The sequence below is a fragment of the Lepidochelys olivacea genome, assembly GCF_965140295.1.
Source record: "Lepidochelys olivacea isolate rLepOli2 genome assembly, chromosome: 6".
Taxonomy (NCBI): Eukaryota; Metazoa; Chordata; order Testudines; family Cheloniidae; genus Lepidochelys; species Lepidochelys olivacea.
Window position 1 is genome coordinate 30,213,788 of NC_140416.1, and position 21,053 is coordinate 30,234,840.

Sequence of the window (21,053 nt, forward strand, 5' to 3'; positions counted from 1 at the left end):
CTGGTATGCTGGAGCTAGATTGTGGCTTGGATTCCAAACGTGCAGGGGACTAAGACCCTCCCCCACCCCCATGAGCCTGTCTACCTCTGCACAGATTGCACCCACTGACTCTCCACACTGTGTGTGGGGGAAATGGGGGATGGGCAGAACCTTAACTGCTCTGGCTGGAGCAGCTAAGCCAGCCTGATACAGTCCAGCCTAAATTTACTACTCCCAACTCTGGAGCAAGGGGGACAGAAACTGTGCCTCCGAGGGGCGTCTCTGAGTCACTGTGCCTATTGGGGCTATGCCTGGGGTGGCACAGTTTATGGCTCACCCCTTTCTCAGGGCAAAATTAGCTGATTTATGGGACAAGAAACTGGTTTAAGCTGGGAGTACACCATATAGCAAATACCACAGCATTCCTTAGCTGATTTAATGCATCCATCAAGTTTGCATTGTCATATGTTAATACCTTCAAGCACGTGACAGTACAAAAATATAAAAACAGACCCCATCAGTTTACACTCAAGCACTGCATTATTAACATAAATCCCAATCGGTGCTTTATTATTCCCTTGGAACATTATTGTTAAGAGCCTAAAAGCTAATTTAACACTTTTTTTTTAAATGTATAAATTTATAAAATTAAGGGCCTGATTCCCTTGGTCTGTCATCATAAAGAGGGCTTACAGAGGGAGTGCAATTTGCATCCACTCTAAGGCCTTTTTACAGTGCCTGAGAGGTGAAAAGAAGTTTAGTGAAAAGGAGCAGCACACCTCAAGTCTTTGGATTATAAGCGACTCAGGGCAGGGACCTTGTCTGTCTATGCTTCTATTAAGCACCATCCACACTATTCTGTATAAACTCTAACAATAATTGTACTCACAGCTACAAAATAGTTATTCACCCAAGTACTGAAGTCTTTACTCTTATGCAAGCAAAGCTTCCACTCAAATCAGTGGAAGTTCCACCTGTGTAAATTGTGGGCCCAATAACAAAACTCATACAAAACTAGATACTGCCTTGTGAGAAAAACTGAGAATGCCATTATACTGCCTTAGTAGACAGTGGGCCTGATCTTCCACTTCATTACACTAGGCCCTTACTGTGTGGGTTTCAGCTGAGGCATACTGACATGTGTCAATTGGAGGATCAGGACCAGAAATGTCTAGCAGGTCTTTCCCAAGGGCACCTTGGACCAGTAGTGCTCAGGTCTATATTATGTTCCCAAATGTCCTAGCAAATGGAAAAGTCCATTTGTGAGGGCTGCTGCACAAGGTTGTGCCTGGAAAGTCTGATATAAAACAGCTTGTTATATAAATCCAAAATTGGAACTACCCTGTTTACTCATTAGCTCCAGTTCACTGCTCAGCATAAAGGTATTTCCATAATACAGCCACAATTTTGTGGATGGGTAGAATCAGCAAAGTTGTCATGTCTTGCAATTTCCATTCCTTCCTTTTAAAAAAAAAAAAGGAGGGAACAAAAGCTTTAGCGTAACTTGATTCCAGTTTTTTCTATAGCTTCTATACCATCAGAGATTAATTCTGGTTAAAGAGCACCATTAATACATTAACCTTACTAAATAATTCCTTTACTTCACATCCAAAATATTTTTTTAAATAGCTCAAGGATCACACTGTACCAATACCAATAAATTGGACTAAGAGCATCATTAACTTAACTAAATCATTCCTGTATTCTAACTGAAACTCTCCTCAGGCTTGCTTTATTAAAGCATATAGTACAATTTGGGCACCGTGGACAAGATTTTCATACCTGGCTGCCTCAAATCCAGTTCCTAAAACTAGATAGACTCAAAAAATAAGGCTGAGCCACTACAGCTCTTACTGATTTCAGTGGGATTTGTGTGTTCTCAACACTTCTGACCATCAGACCACTTATGACAGAAAATGTTTTCTTGAGCAAAAACTGCTCCTAGATAGGGTACAGGTGAGTCACATCATACGCACATTTAACTTACGCAAATTCAACTATACACGCTCAGCAAAAAAAAAAAGAAGAAGAAGAAGATAACTGTAAACAGTGTGGACGATTCCACCCACCATTCCACTCAATGAGTGCGTGCCCCAGAGTGAGTGTGAGATGGAAGACGTGAATCTGCTGTTCCCTCAGTCGGTCTCAGTTCCTGTGTGCCTCTCATAGGGTGAGCATCTCGCCGTGCTGAGTGTGATTCTAGTGTTTAAAGATACTGTATGTATTTTTCGTACAACATGGCCCCTAAACACAAACCAACTATTTCATCTGGTGCTCAAAGAAATAACGATCTGTTCCAACGCTGGAGGAAAAACTGGCTGTGTTGGACTTCTTGAGAGATGGTATGTCGGTCTCCAACGTGGCGCGTAAATATGGCCGCAACGAATTTCGCATCTATGCCATCAAGATTCGAGAGAGAGAAATTCATCAAGCCATGGCATCAAGTGCTCCAATAACTGCTAAGGTGACGAGGCAGGTGCGTGATAAGACTTTAATGAAGACTGAAAAGGCATTAAACTTATGGCTGGAAGACATGAACCGTAAATGTGTGCCTATCAATGGCAACACACTGCGAGAAAAGGCTCTTAGCCTCTATGCGCTGTTCAAACCTCCCGCCGAAGAGGGACAGCCTTCTGATGAGAAGGAATTCAAAGCCAGCCAAGGTTGGCTTAACAGTTTTAGGAACCGCTTCAACCTCAAAAACGTGCAGACTAGGCTCTTCTGGAAAAAAATGCCCAACTGCACTTACACTTTGAAATCAGAAAGACAAGCCCCTGGCTTCAAAGCAGCTAAAGACCATGTGACTGTGTTGTTTTGTGGCAATGCGGCTGGGCATTTAATAAAGCTTGCTCTACACAGGGCTGCAAATCCCTGTGCCCTAAAAGGCAAGAACAAAAATCTCCTGCCTATGTTCTGGAAATCAAATAAAAAGGCTTGGGTGACAGCAGCATTATTTCTGGATTGGTTCCACAAGTGTTTCATTCTGGAGGTCAAGCGGTACCTTGAAGAGAAAAGACTTGACTTTAAAGTGTTGCTGATCGTAGACAATGCTCCTGGCCACCCTGCGGCACTCCAGTTTGTGCATAATGACGTTGAAGTCGTCTTTTTCCCCCCCAATACCACCTCCATCCTCCAACCTCTCGACCAACGCGTGATTCGCTGTTTCAAGGCCACGTACACGTGGCTTACGTTCTCACAGATATGTAGCGCTATGGATGCTGATCCCAATCTTAATGTGATGGACTGTTGGAAGTCCTTCAACATTGCCGATTGCATCACTTATATTTAAACAGGCAATGGATGCAATCAAGCCTGAAACACTCAATGCATGTTGGCGAAACCTATGGAAAGAATGTGTGAATGATTTTAAGGGTTTTCCGACCATTGACAAAGAAGTGAAACGCATTGTTCAGGTGGCCAGGCAAGTGGGTGGTGATGGCTTCGTCGACATCCTAGAGGAAGAAACTGAAGAATTAATTGAGAGCCATAGAGAAACATTGACTAACGAAGAGTTAGAGGAACTGATAAAATCGTCTACAGAAGACGAAGATGATGACAACGAACAGGAAGAGCCAGCAAGTTGGAATCTTCATACATTTGCTTAAGTGTTCCAAGCAGCAAAACACTTGAATGATTTAATTTCTGAATATGATCCTTCTATGGAACGAAGCCTCAAAATCACGTGTAGTATTATGGACGATTAGAGACCGTATCAAGCAATGTTTGAGCAGCTCAAGAGAAAACAGTGACAGTTGCCAATCACCATGCTTTTCCAGGAAAAACAACCAAGAGCAGATGAGCCTACGCAATCAACTTCTTGAGCTGAACCAGAGCCAACCACTTAGTCTATGACTCATTCTCTGTCACCCAAGCTCTCTGTCACCTCCGTCTCCTGGATCGACATCAAGCCCTGACGACCCCCTGTAATTACCCCCTGTAATTAAAAATACAGTATTGTAAAATTATATTTGGCATATGTATTCTTTATTCTATACTGTACAAGTTATACATTTATATATATTACTGTTCAGGGTTGTATACACAAAACCATGTACAGTATACTGTACTTTATGGGCGATTTAAGGGATTTTCAAGGGTAATTTTGACTATACGTGATTTTAGTCTTACACGCTGACTTTAGAACCTAACTCCCACGTAAGATAGGTTAGAACCTAACATCCCACTGTATGTAGGATTGACTAACCTAATTATGGAAAAAATACTCCACAAGCACACAGTTAATAATGGGACAGCTCAACATGTGTATTGTATTAGCTCCCATTTCAGTTTTCCCCCTGCAGAAAATTACTTAATGGCTACTTCAACAGCGGAATATGCTTTTCAAGCACCAACATAGGGATGTCCCTCTGTATGGAGAGTGAATCAGGACACATGGCTCATACCAAATGGCTATGTGATGGTCCATCTGATAAAGTCACTGAAGGAAACTTAAGAGTCACAAGCCAGTTCATTTCTTTCTCAACAGGTATCTAGACAGACTATTTCATTCTGACACTGACACAGCAGAAACACACAGTATTACTTTTCACTCATTTTAAAAAATTATTTTCAAAAGCTTTCTTTGGGTTTCATTCTATATCAACGTTTACTGTGTCTATTTGAATTTTCTGTTTCGCTAAGGTAAAAATTTCTCCTAAGGGGAACTGAATAGCTCAGGGAAATGGTAACAGAACACACAATCTTTCCTTCTAAATCACTAGCTCAAACCCAGATCAAAATAGGAAGTAAATGGAAATCATTTTGGTGACGGCTTTTCAGTGGCTCACTGTAAAGGCTTAGTGGTCTCAGACTAGCTCCTAACGGACAGATGTCCACACAATAAAAGACAACATTACAAATGGTCATGCTTGGCACCCTCAGTAGCAGTCTCACTGCAAAGGCCAAGGATTGAAAGGACCATGGAGACAAGATTTTCTTCCTAGAAAATGAGTTCTACCAGCACAGGTTTGAAACACATTGGTAGGGTAACGTGAAAGCACTTTGCCGGTCACCACTTGTGCTATTCCTTTTCTGGGCTTCTTTCTCCCGGTAGATCAAGCAAGCACTCTTTACCAGCAACAAATATACTTAAACGCTTTCTGCTAGAGCCATGTGGATTTCCAGAAGTTATTTAATGAACTTTGTTATCTTGCTCATCACTATTACTCCTTTCTCCCTAATGTTGCATAGTAGGCAAAATAAACATTTCCAAATTCATATTGAGCTAATATTTTATTGTAAAAAAATAGCAGACTAGTTCAATCCTTAACACTATTGTTTTTGGAACAATAATGCAAAAAAAGATCATCAATAATAAAACGATTATTTAATGCAGTAAATATTGTAGTGCAATACTAGTCTAAGCCAGCAGTTCTCAAACTGTGGGTTGGGACCCCAAAGTGGGTCGCTACTGGGGTTACCAGGGCTGGCATTAGATTGGCTGGGCCCCAGGGCCAAAGCCTGAGCCCCACCACGCAGGGCAGAAGCCAAAGCCTGGGCAGCGGGGCTCAGGTTACAGGCCCCCTGCCTGGGGCTGAAGCCCTTGGGCTTTGCCCCCCGCCCCTCCACACCGCTTGGGGTGGTGGGGCTCAGGCTCTAGCTTTTCCTGCCCCCACCCCCAGGGCGATGGGGCTTGGGCAGGCTCAGCCTTCAGTCCCCCACTTCTGGGGTCATGTAGTAATTTTTATTGTCAGAAGGGGGTCGCGGTGCAATGCAGTTTGAGAACCCCTGGTCTAAGCTATCTCTATTCTGGAAACATAGTATGAGTTCCATGGCAAACATTGCTCCTAGTGTAATCTCTCAAGGCTGCTTTATCAATCCACAGTTTATTTTCCTCCTTATTAGCTCTTCAGTGAATTTAACAAACATCAGTACTGCAGAAATATAGGGGGAAAATAGATTACTTTAATTTCGGCCTGCTTGTTGCTATGTTTAAAGGCTGTGTAAAGCATTCAAAGGCCTCTGAAATTAGACTACGCTGGGAAATAATTTGCTTCCATATATTCACACACACACATATTAGCTAGAGAGCAAAATAATAATAAAAACCTCTTACTTTATAAAACATGTGAAACAAAATGCAATCAAAACTCCTTTCTGATTTAATTTGTAAAAAGTTGTGTGCATATGAAAATGAGATACCCCAGGACTAATCCTGAATTCCTAACAGTGACAAAACTCTTATTGACTTCAATGGAAGATTTGTCTGAAAAAAAGAGTTCATTTACAGTCAGCTAGGTCTTTTCCTGAGATAAGTATTTATAACAAGAATTTGAAATAAGTTACCATAGCCAGAAACTAAACTGCGAAATGCCCCATTTTGGGATTCCACCACAAGCTGGGTGAGAAATCTTGCCTTCCCAAGAGTATTTCACATACATACACCCCACCATACCTCCTAAGCAATCACACCTTTCTCTGAGCACATGCACAGGGCAGCTAAACTGGAGTTAACCCGTCATTCACTGGGAACCAGTACCCTGTCAAAGGCCCATTGGAGCTGTGGCTCTCAACCAGGGGTGTGTGTACTACTGGGGAGATGCAGAGGCCTTCCATCAATTCATCTAGATATTTGCCTAGTTTTAGAAACGGCTACATAAAAAGCACTAGCACAGTACAAACAAAAATTTCATACAGACTACTTACTTGTTTATACTGCCTTACATACTATATACGGACATGTAAGTACAATATTTATATTCCAATTTATTTGTTTTATAATTATATGGTAAAAAGGAGAAAGTCAGCAATTTTTCAGTGATAATGTGCTGTGACATTTTGTATTTTTATGTCTGATTTTGTAAGCAACTGATTTTTAAGTGAGTTGTAACTTAGGAGTATGCAAAACAAATCGGGATACAGTAGTCTGGAAAGGTTGAGAGCCACTGCATTAAAGCAACAAGGGACAGCGGTGGAATTCAGATCCAGATCCAAACTTTCCCAAAGTCCAGAGGCAGGATTTGGATCCGTGTTTTCATTTAATCCCATCTCTAACAGAGTTGTGATGTTTCTATTTCTTGGCAACTTCATAAACTCTGCCCTGTCATCATCCGCAGCACAAATCAGCAGAGCCCTGCAAATCTGCGGATATCCACTTTCTATCCGAGGATCATGTTTGTGGATCATGAATCGAGTGCGGATGCGAATACTGGGCTCTACAAATCAGAGTGGCACACTTTGGGTTTCTGTATTCCAATGCAAACTTGCAATTCATGCAACAACAGAGATCTCTACACTTTTCTGAATCTGAAGGAACTTTGCACTGCTGGGAACTAACCTTCTGAAATCTTGGTCAGATGCATAGATCATATTGCCTCTGCTTTTAATGAAATAGAATACTTACTAATGTATCTCAAGTCAGTTATTCAATTTCCATAACATTCTGGCTGAAGCTTATTTAAACTGTTTTCTAAACCTCAGTGCCTAAAAAAAAAAGAGCCAAATCTCATAGTGGTTTCAATAACTTGACATATTGCTTACCCTCAGCAGATTTTTATTAAACCACTATTTGTCCAACGGTATAGCTGAATTCAACTTTCAGTTTCTTTGACAAAATGTAAAAGCCCTAACCTGCCTCAAAGTAAGAGATACATGCTTTCCACGGGCTTTGCATAATACTCATGGATAATAATGTAAGCTTTCTCAGTGGTATTCCATGGAGTAGATGAATATTTTTGGCCTGATAGAGTCTCCTTGTCAGATCACTTGGGCTCATTCCTCAGTCCCTGATCCAATTGCTCAGCACTGCCTCAACCACACAAAGCATCTGGAAAGCTGCCTTAAAGGGGAAGCTGGTGATCCTGGATAGGTGCCACTTGCTCCCTCTTTTCTAGGTAGCGAGCGTGTCAGGGTGGGGAGGGGCATGTCAGGAGCAGGAGTGCTTGGCACTCACTCCACCTGAACCGCAGCTAGTGCGGCAGTCCCAATGGGGCTACTACGGCTAGTATAACTTAGAAGCCTGAGGGCTGCTTTAAGTTACACTGGCATCTGGTTTCAGAGGTGAAAGTAAGCCGGTATGGTCCGGTACGGCGTACTGCTAAGAGCTGGTTCGCAGCCGACCGTACTGGCAGTGGCCGGGAGCCCCGGGGCTCCGGCGGCGATTTAAAGGGCCCGGAGCTCCTGGCCGCTGTTACCATGCTAGCAGCTGGAGCCCCGGCCCTTTAAATCGCTGCCGGAGCCCCAAGGTAGCGCCAGCAGTGGCTGGGTTTCCCAGGCCCTTTAAATCGCCGCCGGGCCATGCTGAAGGGCTGGCTGGAAGAGTCTGGCCCCAGCCCCGTCCCTTTCGCCAAGGCCCCGCCCCTTCCCATTGAGCCTCCTCCCTTCCCCCCACCCCCTTGCTCAGGACCCCAGCCGCCATGCATACTGATAAGTCCCTTAAGTTACTTTAACCCCTGGCTGGTTTAGACATTGGCCACCCAAGAGTGTGGGAACAGAAAGGTGGCTTAAACTTTACACTCAGCACAGTTGAGGATTGAGCTCTTTGCCTCAAGCTTGAGCTTTTCACTTGCCTTATCAAGTTGAAACCTCAAGTCACCAGGACCAAAGAAAAGCACAACTCATACAAGTGTGTGTAGGATTCCAGGAACTGTTAAGCCAGGTACTCATTTATAAGGCTAACCAATGGCCTAAGAAAAACATCACACTAAATGAGTTCCTGCATTCACTCAGCACATATCTATATCTATACCTATATGTACTACACCTACAGAAATCCAAAATCTTAATTGTAATGTTCTTTATTCTATGTTGGTATGCTATTTTGGCACAGTTACATTCCAAGCAATTCAAAATACGTCAGGATCCTCCCTCCAATGTACATTGGGTTAGTTTGCTTACAGCCCAGAAAGAATCTTGCCTTGTATTAAGTATGCATCCATATTGAATCTGCAATGAGATTTCCAGACTTGTTCAAAGAACAGTTTACTTGACCATAATATTAATAACTAAAATTTTATGGATAGCTTTCCATGCAGAAGTCCCAAATCTTTCAAAAAACTTTACAAACTATAAATAGATCATTTTACCCATCTTTAGTATACAGACACGTCTGAGATGGAAGGAAGCAGCTTTTAAACAATGCACAACAACACTATCCAAATTCTTAGAAAGTGAGGAATACTTTATCCAACCGCAAATACAGGAGAAAGTTAAGTACTGTGACAATAACTATTACATATATATTTATTATTATTTATTTGTATTACACCAGTGCCTAGAAGCTGCAAACAAGAGCAAAACCTCATTGTCCTAGGCACGGTACAGACACATAGTAAGTGACCGTCCATACCTTGAAGAGCTTACGAACTAAGTAGACCATACAGACACAGCTGGGAGAAAGGAAGTATTATCAGCATCATTTTACAGACAAGGTACTGCGGCACAGAGAGACTAAGGGCATGTCTATCTGAACACTTACTCTGCAGCAAGCTGGGTTGTAAATCTACCCTGCGCTAGCCTGCTGCATACTAACACAAACTGCCTAGGGAATTCGTGGAAGCTCCTTCAAAAAGAGGCTGGATAGCCATCTGTCTAGAGTGGTTTTCAAAAAGAGGCTGGATAGCCACCTGTCTTGAGTGGTTTAGACATAACAAACCCTGCATCTTGGCCAGGGGTTAAACTAGATGACCCTTGTGGTCCCTTCTACCCCAACTGTTCTATGATTCTAACTGTCAGTGTGGACCCTGCTGCCAACCACTAAGGGTTCCATGACACGCTTCAATGTATTCCTGTTTCAAAGCAGGGCAGATCAAAGCGAACAATGGAAGGTTCAGTGTGAGGCAGCAGGGTCCCAAACAGACACCTAGCGTGTGGCACACCAGTGCCAGGCAGACTTAATACCCCAGCTTGCCACAAACTAGGTATTCATGTAGACAAACCCTGTGTGACTTGCCCAAAGTCACTCAGGGAGCCACAGCAGAACTAGGAGTTGACCTCAGATCTTCTGAATTCCAGTCCAGTGCCTTAACCACAGCCATACAGCACCTTCCATCCAGAAAGGGATCTCAAGGCATTTATAAACATTACTGAATTTAAATTCAACCTCATAACAGACATGAGATAAGTAAATACCTTGATTCCCATTTTATTATGTTTATCCGCATTGTGTTAAACTGTGCAAGTATATAAACAAACATACAATCCTGGCCCAAAGTGCTTAATATACCAGTGAGAGCCCGTGCGACTCTTCTACAGTGACATAGTTAATCCATGGCCAATCCTAAAATAGAAAACCAGACCTCCCTTGCTTTGACCACAAAACCATTCCACCTCCAATCTAGGCAGATGGGAAGTCACCTGCATGAGTTACCTGACAGTAAAGCTTAAGCATAAGCTAAAGATGGAACCACGTTTTGACTAACCTTGGATGTACCCAGGTCAAGGCACATGACTGCACAAGCATTTCTTTAACAGAAGCAGCACTTTCCCCTCCCTACACAGACAGATTTGCTCCTGAAGCAAAATAACCTTAGGGATGCAACCCTTTATCCATACAGTTTTCCAGGGTAACTCTGAAATTTAAATGACTGTATCTGGCACCTTGCCACAAGATATCAAGGTGGCTGGTGCACTTGTTAGCTCAGACACTGTACCTTTGCACATTCTTTTATTATAGAGATCCCCTTGCCTAGAGAAAAGAGATTTCCATTCCTCTGGCTGGACCTCATATGGTATAATCTTTTATTCAAAATACTAAGGCATTTCTACTGAACTCATTAACATGTAAAAGGGGGTTCTCTCACTTTCTGAAAGAGAGATACATGCTATAAACTTATTTTGAATGATAAAGGTTATTTTGGCCGAACAAGAACTGAGTTTTGGAGATTGCTCCAGATGCAATATCTTGTTTTATTAATGTTCAGACACAATAGTGATGTCTCAGCTTACTCAAGAACTTTTTTTTAACGCTTTTGTCATTTGGCTCTGATATTTGCTCCTTCATTACAGAAACATAACTAAGACCAAGACCTCTGTTTGGATATGGACTAGCTAAGTATGGACATGTTTTCAAGTCAGGGAAGAGTAGCTAGCTGATATGTCTCTTTCCCACTGTCTGGTTTTGTTGTTCTACTATTTCTGAGCATTGAGTCAATTACTACTGAGAACAGTTTTGTCTGGTTGCATGAGTTTAATTATTATTTACCAGGCTCTAAAAGAAAAGAACATAATATTGATCGATCAAAATCTGATAGATGTACCTCTATCTGATTGATAGATAAGATAAATCTTCTTTCCAAGAAGATACATTCTGCCCTCACAGGAGGATAGACTCAGCTAATAGTTTTCATCAAATCCTATGACCAGTAGGAAGATGATTGGTTACTGGGAAATAATTACACCTGTGTCATGCCATAATCAGCACTTTATGAAATGCTACCCCTGCAAATTGTATAGAAATCTCATACTGTACTATGGTCTTGCAAATCTCTAATCAAATCCTATTTTAAATGGAGACAATGACTGCTCAGTTTAAGTGGGTTATTTAGCATGTTTACAGTAAATCACTCCACGCCTTAAACTAAACTTTTATTTTGCCAGCGCCTAATGTGTTGATTTAAGTCTAATTAAAAAGGAAGAAATTTCTCAGTTGACTCAATTAGCATCCTCTTGCACAGCGTCATAAAGTCAGGTCATCCAGACAGATTACAGAAAGGCAAAGTAAAGGATGCAGAATTTAAGCATGGCAAGCTATTAAACTTCTCACTTGTCATGTTACTATGATTCAGGATTAGCTCTAGATTTATGCCCATGCTTGCACCTACAAATTCTACATTACTTAACCAGAGTCAAAACATATGATGAGACTATGGAAAGAAAGGACATTTGATGCCTACTGTCACATGTCCTTAGAACTCAGGCAGGCATACACTTCTAAAGAATATTAAGGTTAGAAATGGTTTGAACCAGAACTGTAGATCCAAAGTTCAGTAAAGTCTAGCTCCAAACATCCCAGCTCAGACCTGTCTCTATAATGGTCTCAGACTGACACACCAAATCAGGCTCTAAGTTGGATGGATGGATAGATAACTGGTATATAAGTGCCAAGTATCATAATTACCATTCGTATACACCTCTTAATCTTGAGGCTGTAAGAATCTGGCTCTGAACTCAAGCCCATCTCTAATTAAGACAGACGCTCTTCTCTCCCGCCTCCCCCCACTCCGCCCGCCCCAAATATTATTTTGTGTTCTTTTGCTATATTGTAAAAAAGAGACACCAGGAGAGCCTAGTGCTGTGGACTGGCAAATTTAGGAATGGACCAGACCCTCAGGTCCATTCCTGGTGAAACCTAACTGAGTTACGGATGTACAGTCCATCTCTAGCAGAAAGGCATCAATACACCACGTGAAGTGACACATGCCACTAGCCTGTTGCCCAGTATAATTGGGAAGCAATGTAAAGAAGAGGAAAGGTAAATCTGCACAGTGAAAGAAATCAGGAGGGGCTCAGGAAAGAATACAAAACTCAAGACGAGAGACTTGGTGCAGAAATAAAATTTACTTGGTTCATAACATGATTTTATCTGTAGATTGAAAAACTCTTTAAATGTTTGAGTAAATATAATTATCCTCATTTTATGGATGGGAAAATGAAAATACAGAGCCTTTAAAAGGCTTGCCAAGGCCACAAAGCCAGTCATCCACAGAGATGGAAATGGAGTGCCACCGACATCAATGGCAAAACTCCCACTTACTTCAACAGGGTGAGGATTTCACCCCAGATTCTTGACCCTGTGCTGCATGTGCTGTATCACACTACTTCTCAACAATTTAGGATGAGGCCATTTAACCCAAAGGAGGAAAAAGCATGCAGTCCGTGTGACTCACACAGCACAGCCAGGAGAGAAGGAGTGGGAGATGGCTGAAACAGAGAAATAGAAAGATTTGACACAGAGGGTTGAATAGGAAGCCAGCAAAACAAGCAAATACATCAAATTAAGAAAGATAAACAAAACTGAGAACAAACCCAGGTAGTTTAAAAACAAAACAGTCAAAGGCATCATTAGAAATAGTTTTCCTTTAAAGCAAAAAGGAAAAAGAAAAAAGCTGTAAATGTTTTTTCTTCCAGTGTTTCCACATTGACAATTTCATAACTTAATTTATATTTTTTTCTTTTCTGCTTGTGGTTGGAAAAGTTCAGAATAAAATGGCAGGTATGCCAAGCCAAGCCAAGCCTGGACATCAGTTACAAATTGACACATAGCACACTACTGGGATCAAAACCAAAGCCCACAATTCCCCATCTCTCTGAACTACAGAAAATTCTTTCCTGGGTATCTGGCTGGTGAATCTTGCCCATATGCTCAGGGTTTAGCTGATCGCCATATTTGGGGTCAGGAAGGAATTTTCCTCCAGGGCAGATTGGAAGAGGCCCTGGAGGTTTTTCACCTTCCCCTGTAGCATGGTGCATGGGTCAGTTGCTGGAGGATTCTCTGCTCCTTGAAGTCTTTAAACCACGATTTGAGGACTTCAATAGCTCAGACATAGGTGAGAGGTTTTTCGCAGGAGTGGGTGGGTGAGATTCTATGGCCTGTGTTGTGCAGGAGGTCGGACTAGATGATCATAATGGTCCCTTCTGACCTTAGTATCTATGAATCTATGAAACTCATACCTCAGTATCAGCTACCTCTGCCTGCAGATGCACTGCTATTGACTGTCATCTCTAAGGACTTATTCCACTTTGGATAAATCATTCTGTACTTATGTTGGCTTCATCCATCTAAATCAGATCTTATTTACACTGGGGGGGGGAGGGAGCGGAGGGGTGGCCGTTGGCACTAGCCTGATTACACCATTGCAAATATCAAGCATAACTACCCTACTCTGGCATAAACTGTGACTTGTACTGGTGCAACTTCCTGCAGGTGATATGCACTGGTGTAAGCCATGGCTTAAAATGATGTAGCACATCTACAATAGGGATTTGTAGCACGGTACCTACAATAGTGCAACCCTACCCCCAACCCAATATAAACAACCAAAAACAATGTAGACAAGACGGCAGTAGTCGTCCCCTACCCTCCCTCTCCATAACATTTATTTTTCGACCCACATCCACTCCAGCACCCCAGTTCTACTGCAGCCTTGGACACAAATGTATTTAAAGCCTTCAAGTGTTAGGCTGAGAGCTCTCTAGGGCTGAGAGTATCCTTCTTACTTCTTTGTACAGTGCCTAGTACAAAGGTGCTATTGCAATACAAATAACAAAACAAAGTCTATAAAAGGACTCAATCTAAACTGAACTGGATTGACAATAATTTGTTAATTTGCATCACAAAGCAAGACACCTGGCAATGCTTCTCAAAGGAGATTAGCATCAAATCAACTTTGCTGTCTCTAGTGCATAAATGAAAACATCAGTTTTGGGTGTCGCACCTGCTAGCTATAAACACAGAGGCAACGAGAATATCATTGCATGGGAGCAGTAGCTGGCTCCACTCCTCAGCTCGCGTTGTCATTACACTGAGCTTCAGTCCTGACCCATCTCCACTCCCGTTGTGCTAGGTGGAGTACCTACACACAGTAAGAGAGAGCCCCTGCTTAAAGTCTAAATAGTCAAAGGGTGGGACAAAGGGATGCAGCACATTAGAAGGAAACTGGGAAATGAGGCATAGAGAGGTGAAATGACTTGTCCAAAGTCACACATATATTTAGCCCAGGTCCCCTGAGTCCTAGTCAGTGCCGTAACCGCAAATCCTCCTCCGAAGGCTGATCCATCCGAAGTGAAATCCGTCAGTGAGCAGCAGCAGCAGCTCCACAAAGACATGTCACATGAGGAGTGACTGGACGTGTTCTCAGACACTGCTGTCTCCAGTCCCTGCTAGCATCACCCTTTGCCTAGCACAGGGGTGGGCAAACTATGGCCTGCAGGCCACATCTGGCCCAGCAGCCATTTTAATCCAGCCCTTGAGCTCCCGTTGGGGAGCAAGGTCTGGTGCTTGCCCCGCTCTGGCACTCCAGATGGGGAGCAGGGTCGGGGGCCGTTGTGCGCGGCTCCCGGAAGCAACGGCATGTCCCCCCTCCTGCTCTTATGCATGGGGCAGCCACGGGGCTCTGCTCCGCATGCTGCCTACCCCCCAAGCACCACTGCCGCAGCTCCCATTGGTTGTGAATCATGGCCAACGGGAGCTTCAGGGGCGGTGCCTGCAGACGGGGCAGCACCTCCATGTAGGAGCTGGATGGGGGACATGCCGCTGCTTCCGGAAGCCACTTGAGGTAAGCGCTGCCTGGCGTCTGCACCCCTGAGCCACCCCTCATAGCCCAAACCCCTGCCCCAGGCCTGATCCCCCTCCTGCCCTCCAAAGCTCTCGGTCCCAGCCTGGAACACCCTCCTACAGCCCAACCCCTTATCCCCAACCCCACCCCAGAGCCCGCACCCCCAGCCAGAGCCCTCACCCCAATTTCGTGAGCATTCATGGCCCACCATACAATTTCCGTACCCAGATGTGGCCCTCAGGCCAAAAAGTTTGCCCACGCCTTGCCTAGCACATATTCTTCTGCTCTCCTAGTGTTGGAAATCTGAGACTTAATTCCAAAACCAAATCATCCTTTTCCAGAGTTTCTGGGACAAAATGTTGAGACATACAAAATTATCCACAGAAATGTTTAGTTTAAATTTCACAGTCTGCAGTGGACTTACCGATCCAAAGTATCCTGAGGCACTTTACTCCCTCCAGCTATGTTAGTGGCACTAGCATTCTTGTTGGCCGTCATGGTCATTTCTGCTCTCTCTGGATTTGGATACCTGCAAGAAACCAAGTCAAGCGAATTAAGCTTAAATAGGGCTGAACTGGCAATTAAGCTTTCCAAAGTGCTAGAGATAATATCCCCAAAATACCATGTCAGCAACGGGCAAAACCCAGAGCGTCTTCTCGTTTTGCAAAATCTGGTCCGCCAGATAATGATTTTGCAAAACCAAAACTCCTGACCAATTGTGGTTCAGATCTGAATCCCATTTTTTCAGACCCAAAGTTGAAGTGATAGGTGCGTGGGGGTTGGGTATATGGCTCTGATTTTGGCGCATCCCTATTAGTACAGAGATGGGTCTTCATTTTGCAAAATTTCACTAATTGGCTTTGGCTCTCTGTCCAATAGTGCTTGCACAGAAGTCAGTAGTTGCAGTGAGTGACACTGGCAAATGATAAAGCTGAGCTTAAAGTTCTGGCTACTCTAAAAAAATCTAAGAAACTTAACACAGTTTGTATCCACACTACACCTTTTTTGAACACAGCCATCAGCACATTACGGAATCATGCTCAAACCATGTTGGTTACTGAAGAGATCCACGGATGGTTCTGACTAGCTCCCCGGCAGCCATGAGATTATTTAAGTAAAGAGGCCTTGAGATACTAAAATAGGCAATAAAACTGATTCTGCCTTCCTGCTCTGCAGAAAGGTGGTAATAACTCCTAATTACTTCCTAGCGGTACTGCGGGATGGGATCTGGGAACAAACCAAAAGCCATAAATTAAATTTTAATCACAATGAAAAATATACATATCCAATTATTATTTCTAGAATTTCCAATCTAAACAAAATCTAACATTCCTGAGTTTACAGATTCCTTATGGATGGCCTGATGTAAAAGAGCATCCAAATGCTGTTAAAAATAGACAAATTTTGTTTGTTCTGTTTTATACCCAGGAGGCACAAAGAATAACAAGAATCCTGTAGGAATGAAAATATGGAGATGGCAGGCAGTGTGGAGAAGACCTTGCTGATGTAGCCCCATGAGACACATACAAACAAGAAATATATCTATCAGCTTGCTTCTCAACTGCAAAGGGGCTTAGATGTGTAAAGCAGGAATTGCTGAGCAAAAAACACATTCTGGAAAACACTCAGTGGTAAACGGGGAGAGATGGTGAGTGGTAACTCTGTGTTCGGCAAGTCCCACAAGTATGTGAGAAAGGAATGCCAGAGAAACACTGAATTGTTCAGTCACGCTCCCAAGAGCCAAAAGAGGGGGACTGCACAGACTGAGTTGACTTTTGCAACATCTCCACATACTGGCAAAGAAACACCCATTACTGAGGGATTGATTCTGCCCGCATCCCACTGATGCCAGTGAGAATTTTGTGCAGAGATCAAGAGCAGAATATAGCCACAAAGTCTTTGGGCCAGATTCTAATCCCAGATGTGTGACTGGTGCACTCCTCCATCACACACCTCTTCAGAATAGACCCCTAGCTCTGTGGATTGCCTGCATCACAGTCCCACTCCACTGGTACAGAGCAGTGCTCTGCTTACAGCTGCTTTAGTGGCATTCCTTAGCTGTTATAAAAATGTTTTGCCAAAACCCTACCTTTAAATACCACACAGCATCCCTCATGAGGGAAACAAGACAAAACTCAGGTACCATAAACACGAAGTGGGCCCCTGATTTAGGATGCTGGCACACTCCCAGACACTAGCTCTCAATGGCTTTTGAGCTCTCAGTAGCCTGGAGCTTGTGTTGCTGAGTTGCCACCCAGGGGCTGCTTAAGCCCTGACCAGAATTGCGGACTGCGGAGCCTATAAATAGCATAGTTAATGCAACAATAAAAAGCATTGCAAGACGCACTGTTTACCTAAACCCATCATAAATCAAGGCTTCTTGAAAAGCGATGCTGACAGATGAGCTGGGTATTGACAACACATAAAGCCTTGTACAAACAGACTCAGCACTGCGAAGAGGACCTTCTCTAAACTGTTTTATTCCACTGCAAATAAGGTCACAGAAAATTCCTGTGGAATGCAGCTCAAACTGTAGAATCACTTATACAAACTACCGATTCCAGGAGTTTTCTGATTGTCTTACGTGTATCAGCTTTCCCAGATCAGATGAAAGTTTTTCCCAGTTACTAATATTTTTTCTGCACTAAAGTTCCCCAAATTCCACTAAGGTCTCAATGTTATTGTTATTATACATTCCAGATAGCAGAGCTGCAATGAATTGCCTGCTACAATTGGGAAATGACTTCTTTGGAAGAAAAAAAAAACACTCTGAAGCTAGCCAGGCTTTCTAGGATTGCAAACTCCACAATGAACCAATAGCTTCGTAGTACTTTCCACTCACCAGTGCTTGTACTGGGGAAGACTGTCTGAATCACTAATACAAGGTGCTGAAAATAAATGAAATAAATACAGCATAATGTCAAACGATGACCTTTACTACACATGTGCTATATCCATTTTAGAAGACTTACTTTTCTGTTAGGAACCAAGATGGACTAATTTGATTCAAGAAACCTGGGACACAAATCTGTTTTAGAGGTGCTGCAGAGTAGCGTAAAACTTAGGAAAGATACACACATGCACACACCCCTAATAAAAAAGTATTTTCTGTTTGGAGCATCTTGGCAGCACTACGAAACTTGATATAATTGTTTTCACAACAAATATGTGATAATTTAAACCCTGTATTTCAAAGCTACCATAAGCTCTCTGAACTGACCAACTGTTATTTAGAACTGGCTCTTTTTCAGTAGAAAAGGAAGCAGTTTTTGAGAAATGCATAAAACATGGCAAATTTGGGGGCAAAATCTTGAATTCAAAATACATCGCAAGATTTCCAGGGTTATAGACAGTGGATGAAGGAAAAGAGAGGCAAAGTGACTTACTCAAGGACACACAGGAAGTCTCCAGGCCAGCACCCTAACCACTGGACCTTCTTCCTTATCTGAATCAGACAAGGGGGCCAAGTGTCCTGTCGCCAACAGTGCCCAGTACCAACTGCTTCAAAGGAGGTTCCTGCAACAGGCAGTTGTGGTATAACTTGCCTGCTAGGGGAAAGGATCCTCCTAACCCCCAAGAGTTTGAGGTTTGCTTACGTCCAGAAGCATGAGGGGTTTATTGTTTATTTCTTATATTTACTGTTCAATACTCTATGTTTGTACAGTGCCTAGCACAATGGAGCCTTGTTTTTGATCGGCCCCTAGAAACTACTGTAGTAAAGATCAAGATGCAAATAAATAAATTCTATTACAACTTCAGTGAGAGCCACCCACTCACATCTGAGGGTAGAATTTGCCTCTAACTTATGCAATATATAATTACCACTGGGAAAATCCTGTCAGCTTAAAAGCAAATAAGGCAATAGCAGTGCTACAGGAATAATACTATCACACAGAAGTGACTTGGAAGTACTTTCAATGGTTAGCGAGCGTGAGACAATATGACTCTCCCTTATAATTTGTCTTTACTTTTAATATTTGTTCCGTATCAAAATTTTGGGGGTGGTGATGTTTGGTACTATCTCAGTCTATAAAGCGAACCCAAATACCATAGTCACGGATGCATAATACAAATCAATCAATAGTACTATTACCACGAACGGCATCACATTGGGGTGTCTGGGAGACCAGCTGGTGACATTTAGTTACGTAGGAAGTTTCATTGATCTTAAATCAAAATATAGATGAAACTGAAGTAAGTTTTATAGATCAGATAGAAAGCTACATAAAAGAATCAAATATAAATGTATTGCTGTTTTATTGCAGGGAGTTTAAAGGAATGTGACAGCCCCGTAACTTTCTGAGAGATATTAGAGTGATAACCACATCCCCTGGGGTTCTATGACAATACTCTTTATCACAATATTCATAAACTACTTACACCAGTGGTGGACCAGCACAGCCCTGCAGCCCGTGGCTTCCCGCAGCTCCCATTGGCCGGGAACGGCGAACTGTGGCCACTGGGAGCTGCGGAGGGCCATGCCTGCAGATAGTCATCATCATCAAAATGTCTTGTGGCCCGCAATCAGATTATCCTGATGGGCCACATGAAGCTCGTGGGCCACAGGCTGCCCACCAATTACTTACACAGAAACAAAAAACAACATTTCCAGCATTATGACACATTGCAAAATACAGATCCAAAACAACCATGGATGGACAACATCAAATGCGTTCTGCAATGCCCGGCTTTGCTTTCTTTCTCTCTCTCTCTCCCTTTAAAAAAAAGGTTATAGAATTGTTTTTATTTATATATTTAAAGTCAGATTCTGGTACCCATACTCACACTGAATAACCCCTTACTCCACAAGTAGTCCTACCAATTTTAATGGAATTACTCAGAGTAAAGTGAAAAGGAGTACTTGTGGCACCTTAGCGACTAACCAATTTATTTGAGCATAAGCTTTTGTGAGCTACAGCTCACTTCATCGGATGCATACTGTGGAAAGTGTAGAAGATCTTTTTATATACACACAAAGCATGAAAAAATACCTTCTCCCACCCCACTGTCCTGCTGGTAATAGCTTATCTAAAGTGATCACTTTCCTTACAATGAGTATTACTGACAGAGTAAGGATGATAAAATTTTGCCCCTATTCATTATTAAATCCTTTTTATTTACTTCTTCCACAATCATCTGGCAAGATCTTTTGAGAGCTTAACTTCTGTACCCAGAAAGATAATGCAGCAAATAATTAAGCAATGAATTTGTAGACATCTAGAAGATAATAAGTTGATAATTAACAGTCAGCATGGATTTGTCAATAACAAATTATGTCCAACCAACCTAATAGCTTTCTTTGACAGGGTAACAAGCCTTGGGGATGGGGGGAAGCTGTAGATGTGGTATATCTTGACTTTAGTAAAGCTTTTGATAATGTCTCGCATGACCCTCTCATAAACAAACTAGGGAAATACAACCAATATGGAGTTACTATAAGGTGAGTGCATAACTGGTTTGAAAACCGTTCCCAGAGAGTAGTTATCAATGGTTCAAAGTCAAACTGGAAGGGCATATCGAGTGAGGTCCCGCAGGGATCAATTCTGGGTCCAGTTCTGTTCAATATCTTCATCAGTGATTTAGGTAGTGGCATAGAGAGTACATTTATAAAGTTTCCAGAGGACACCAAGCTAGGAGGGATTGCAAGTGCTTTGGAGGATAGGATTAAAATTCAAAATGATCTGGACAAACTGGATAAATGGTCTCTCATAACTCCACATCCATGTCCATTTCTTTGAGGTCTCACTTGCACACATCCTTGAAACACAATTTTGGGCATCCTCTGGATCTTTTTCCAGATGTCAATTAACCATAGAGAATGTCCTTTGAGATGTGCCCATCACTAGTTCGACACACATGCCC

General features: G+C 42.5%; 1 protein-coding gene across 12 annotated transcripts in view; it reads right to left on the reverse strand.

The window, feature by feature from the left end:
- DENND2B (DENN domain containing 2B) overlaps positions 1-21,053 on the reverse strand; it is a 297,272-nt gene that overhangs the window by 138,543 nt on the left and 137,676 nt on the right. For 11 of the 12 annotated variants that reach the window (XM_084630242.1, XM_084630241.1, XM_084630235.1 and 8 more), the window contains one exon: positions 15,616-15,720. In XM_084630242.1, the coding sequence (XP_084486368.1) occupies positions 15,616-15,695 (80 nt within the window). In that variant the 5' untranslated portion in view covers positions 15,696-15,720. Of the gene's footprint in view, positions 1-12,670; positions 12,757-15,615; positions 15,721-21,053 lie in introns of those variants that run through there. The other variant, XM_084630238.1, reaches the window with a different exon arrangement.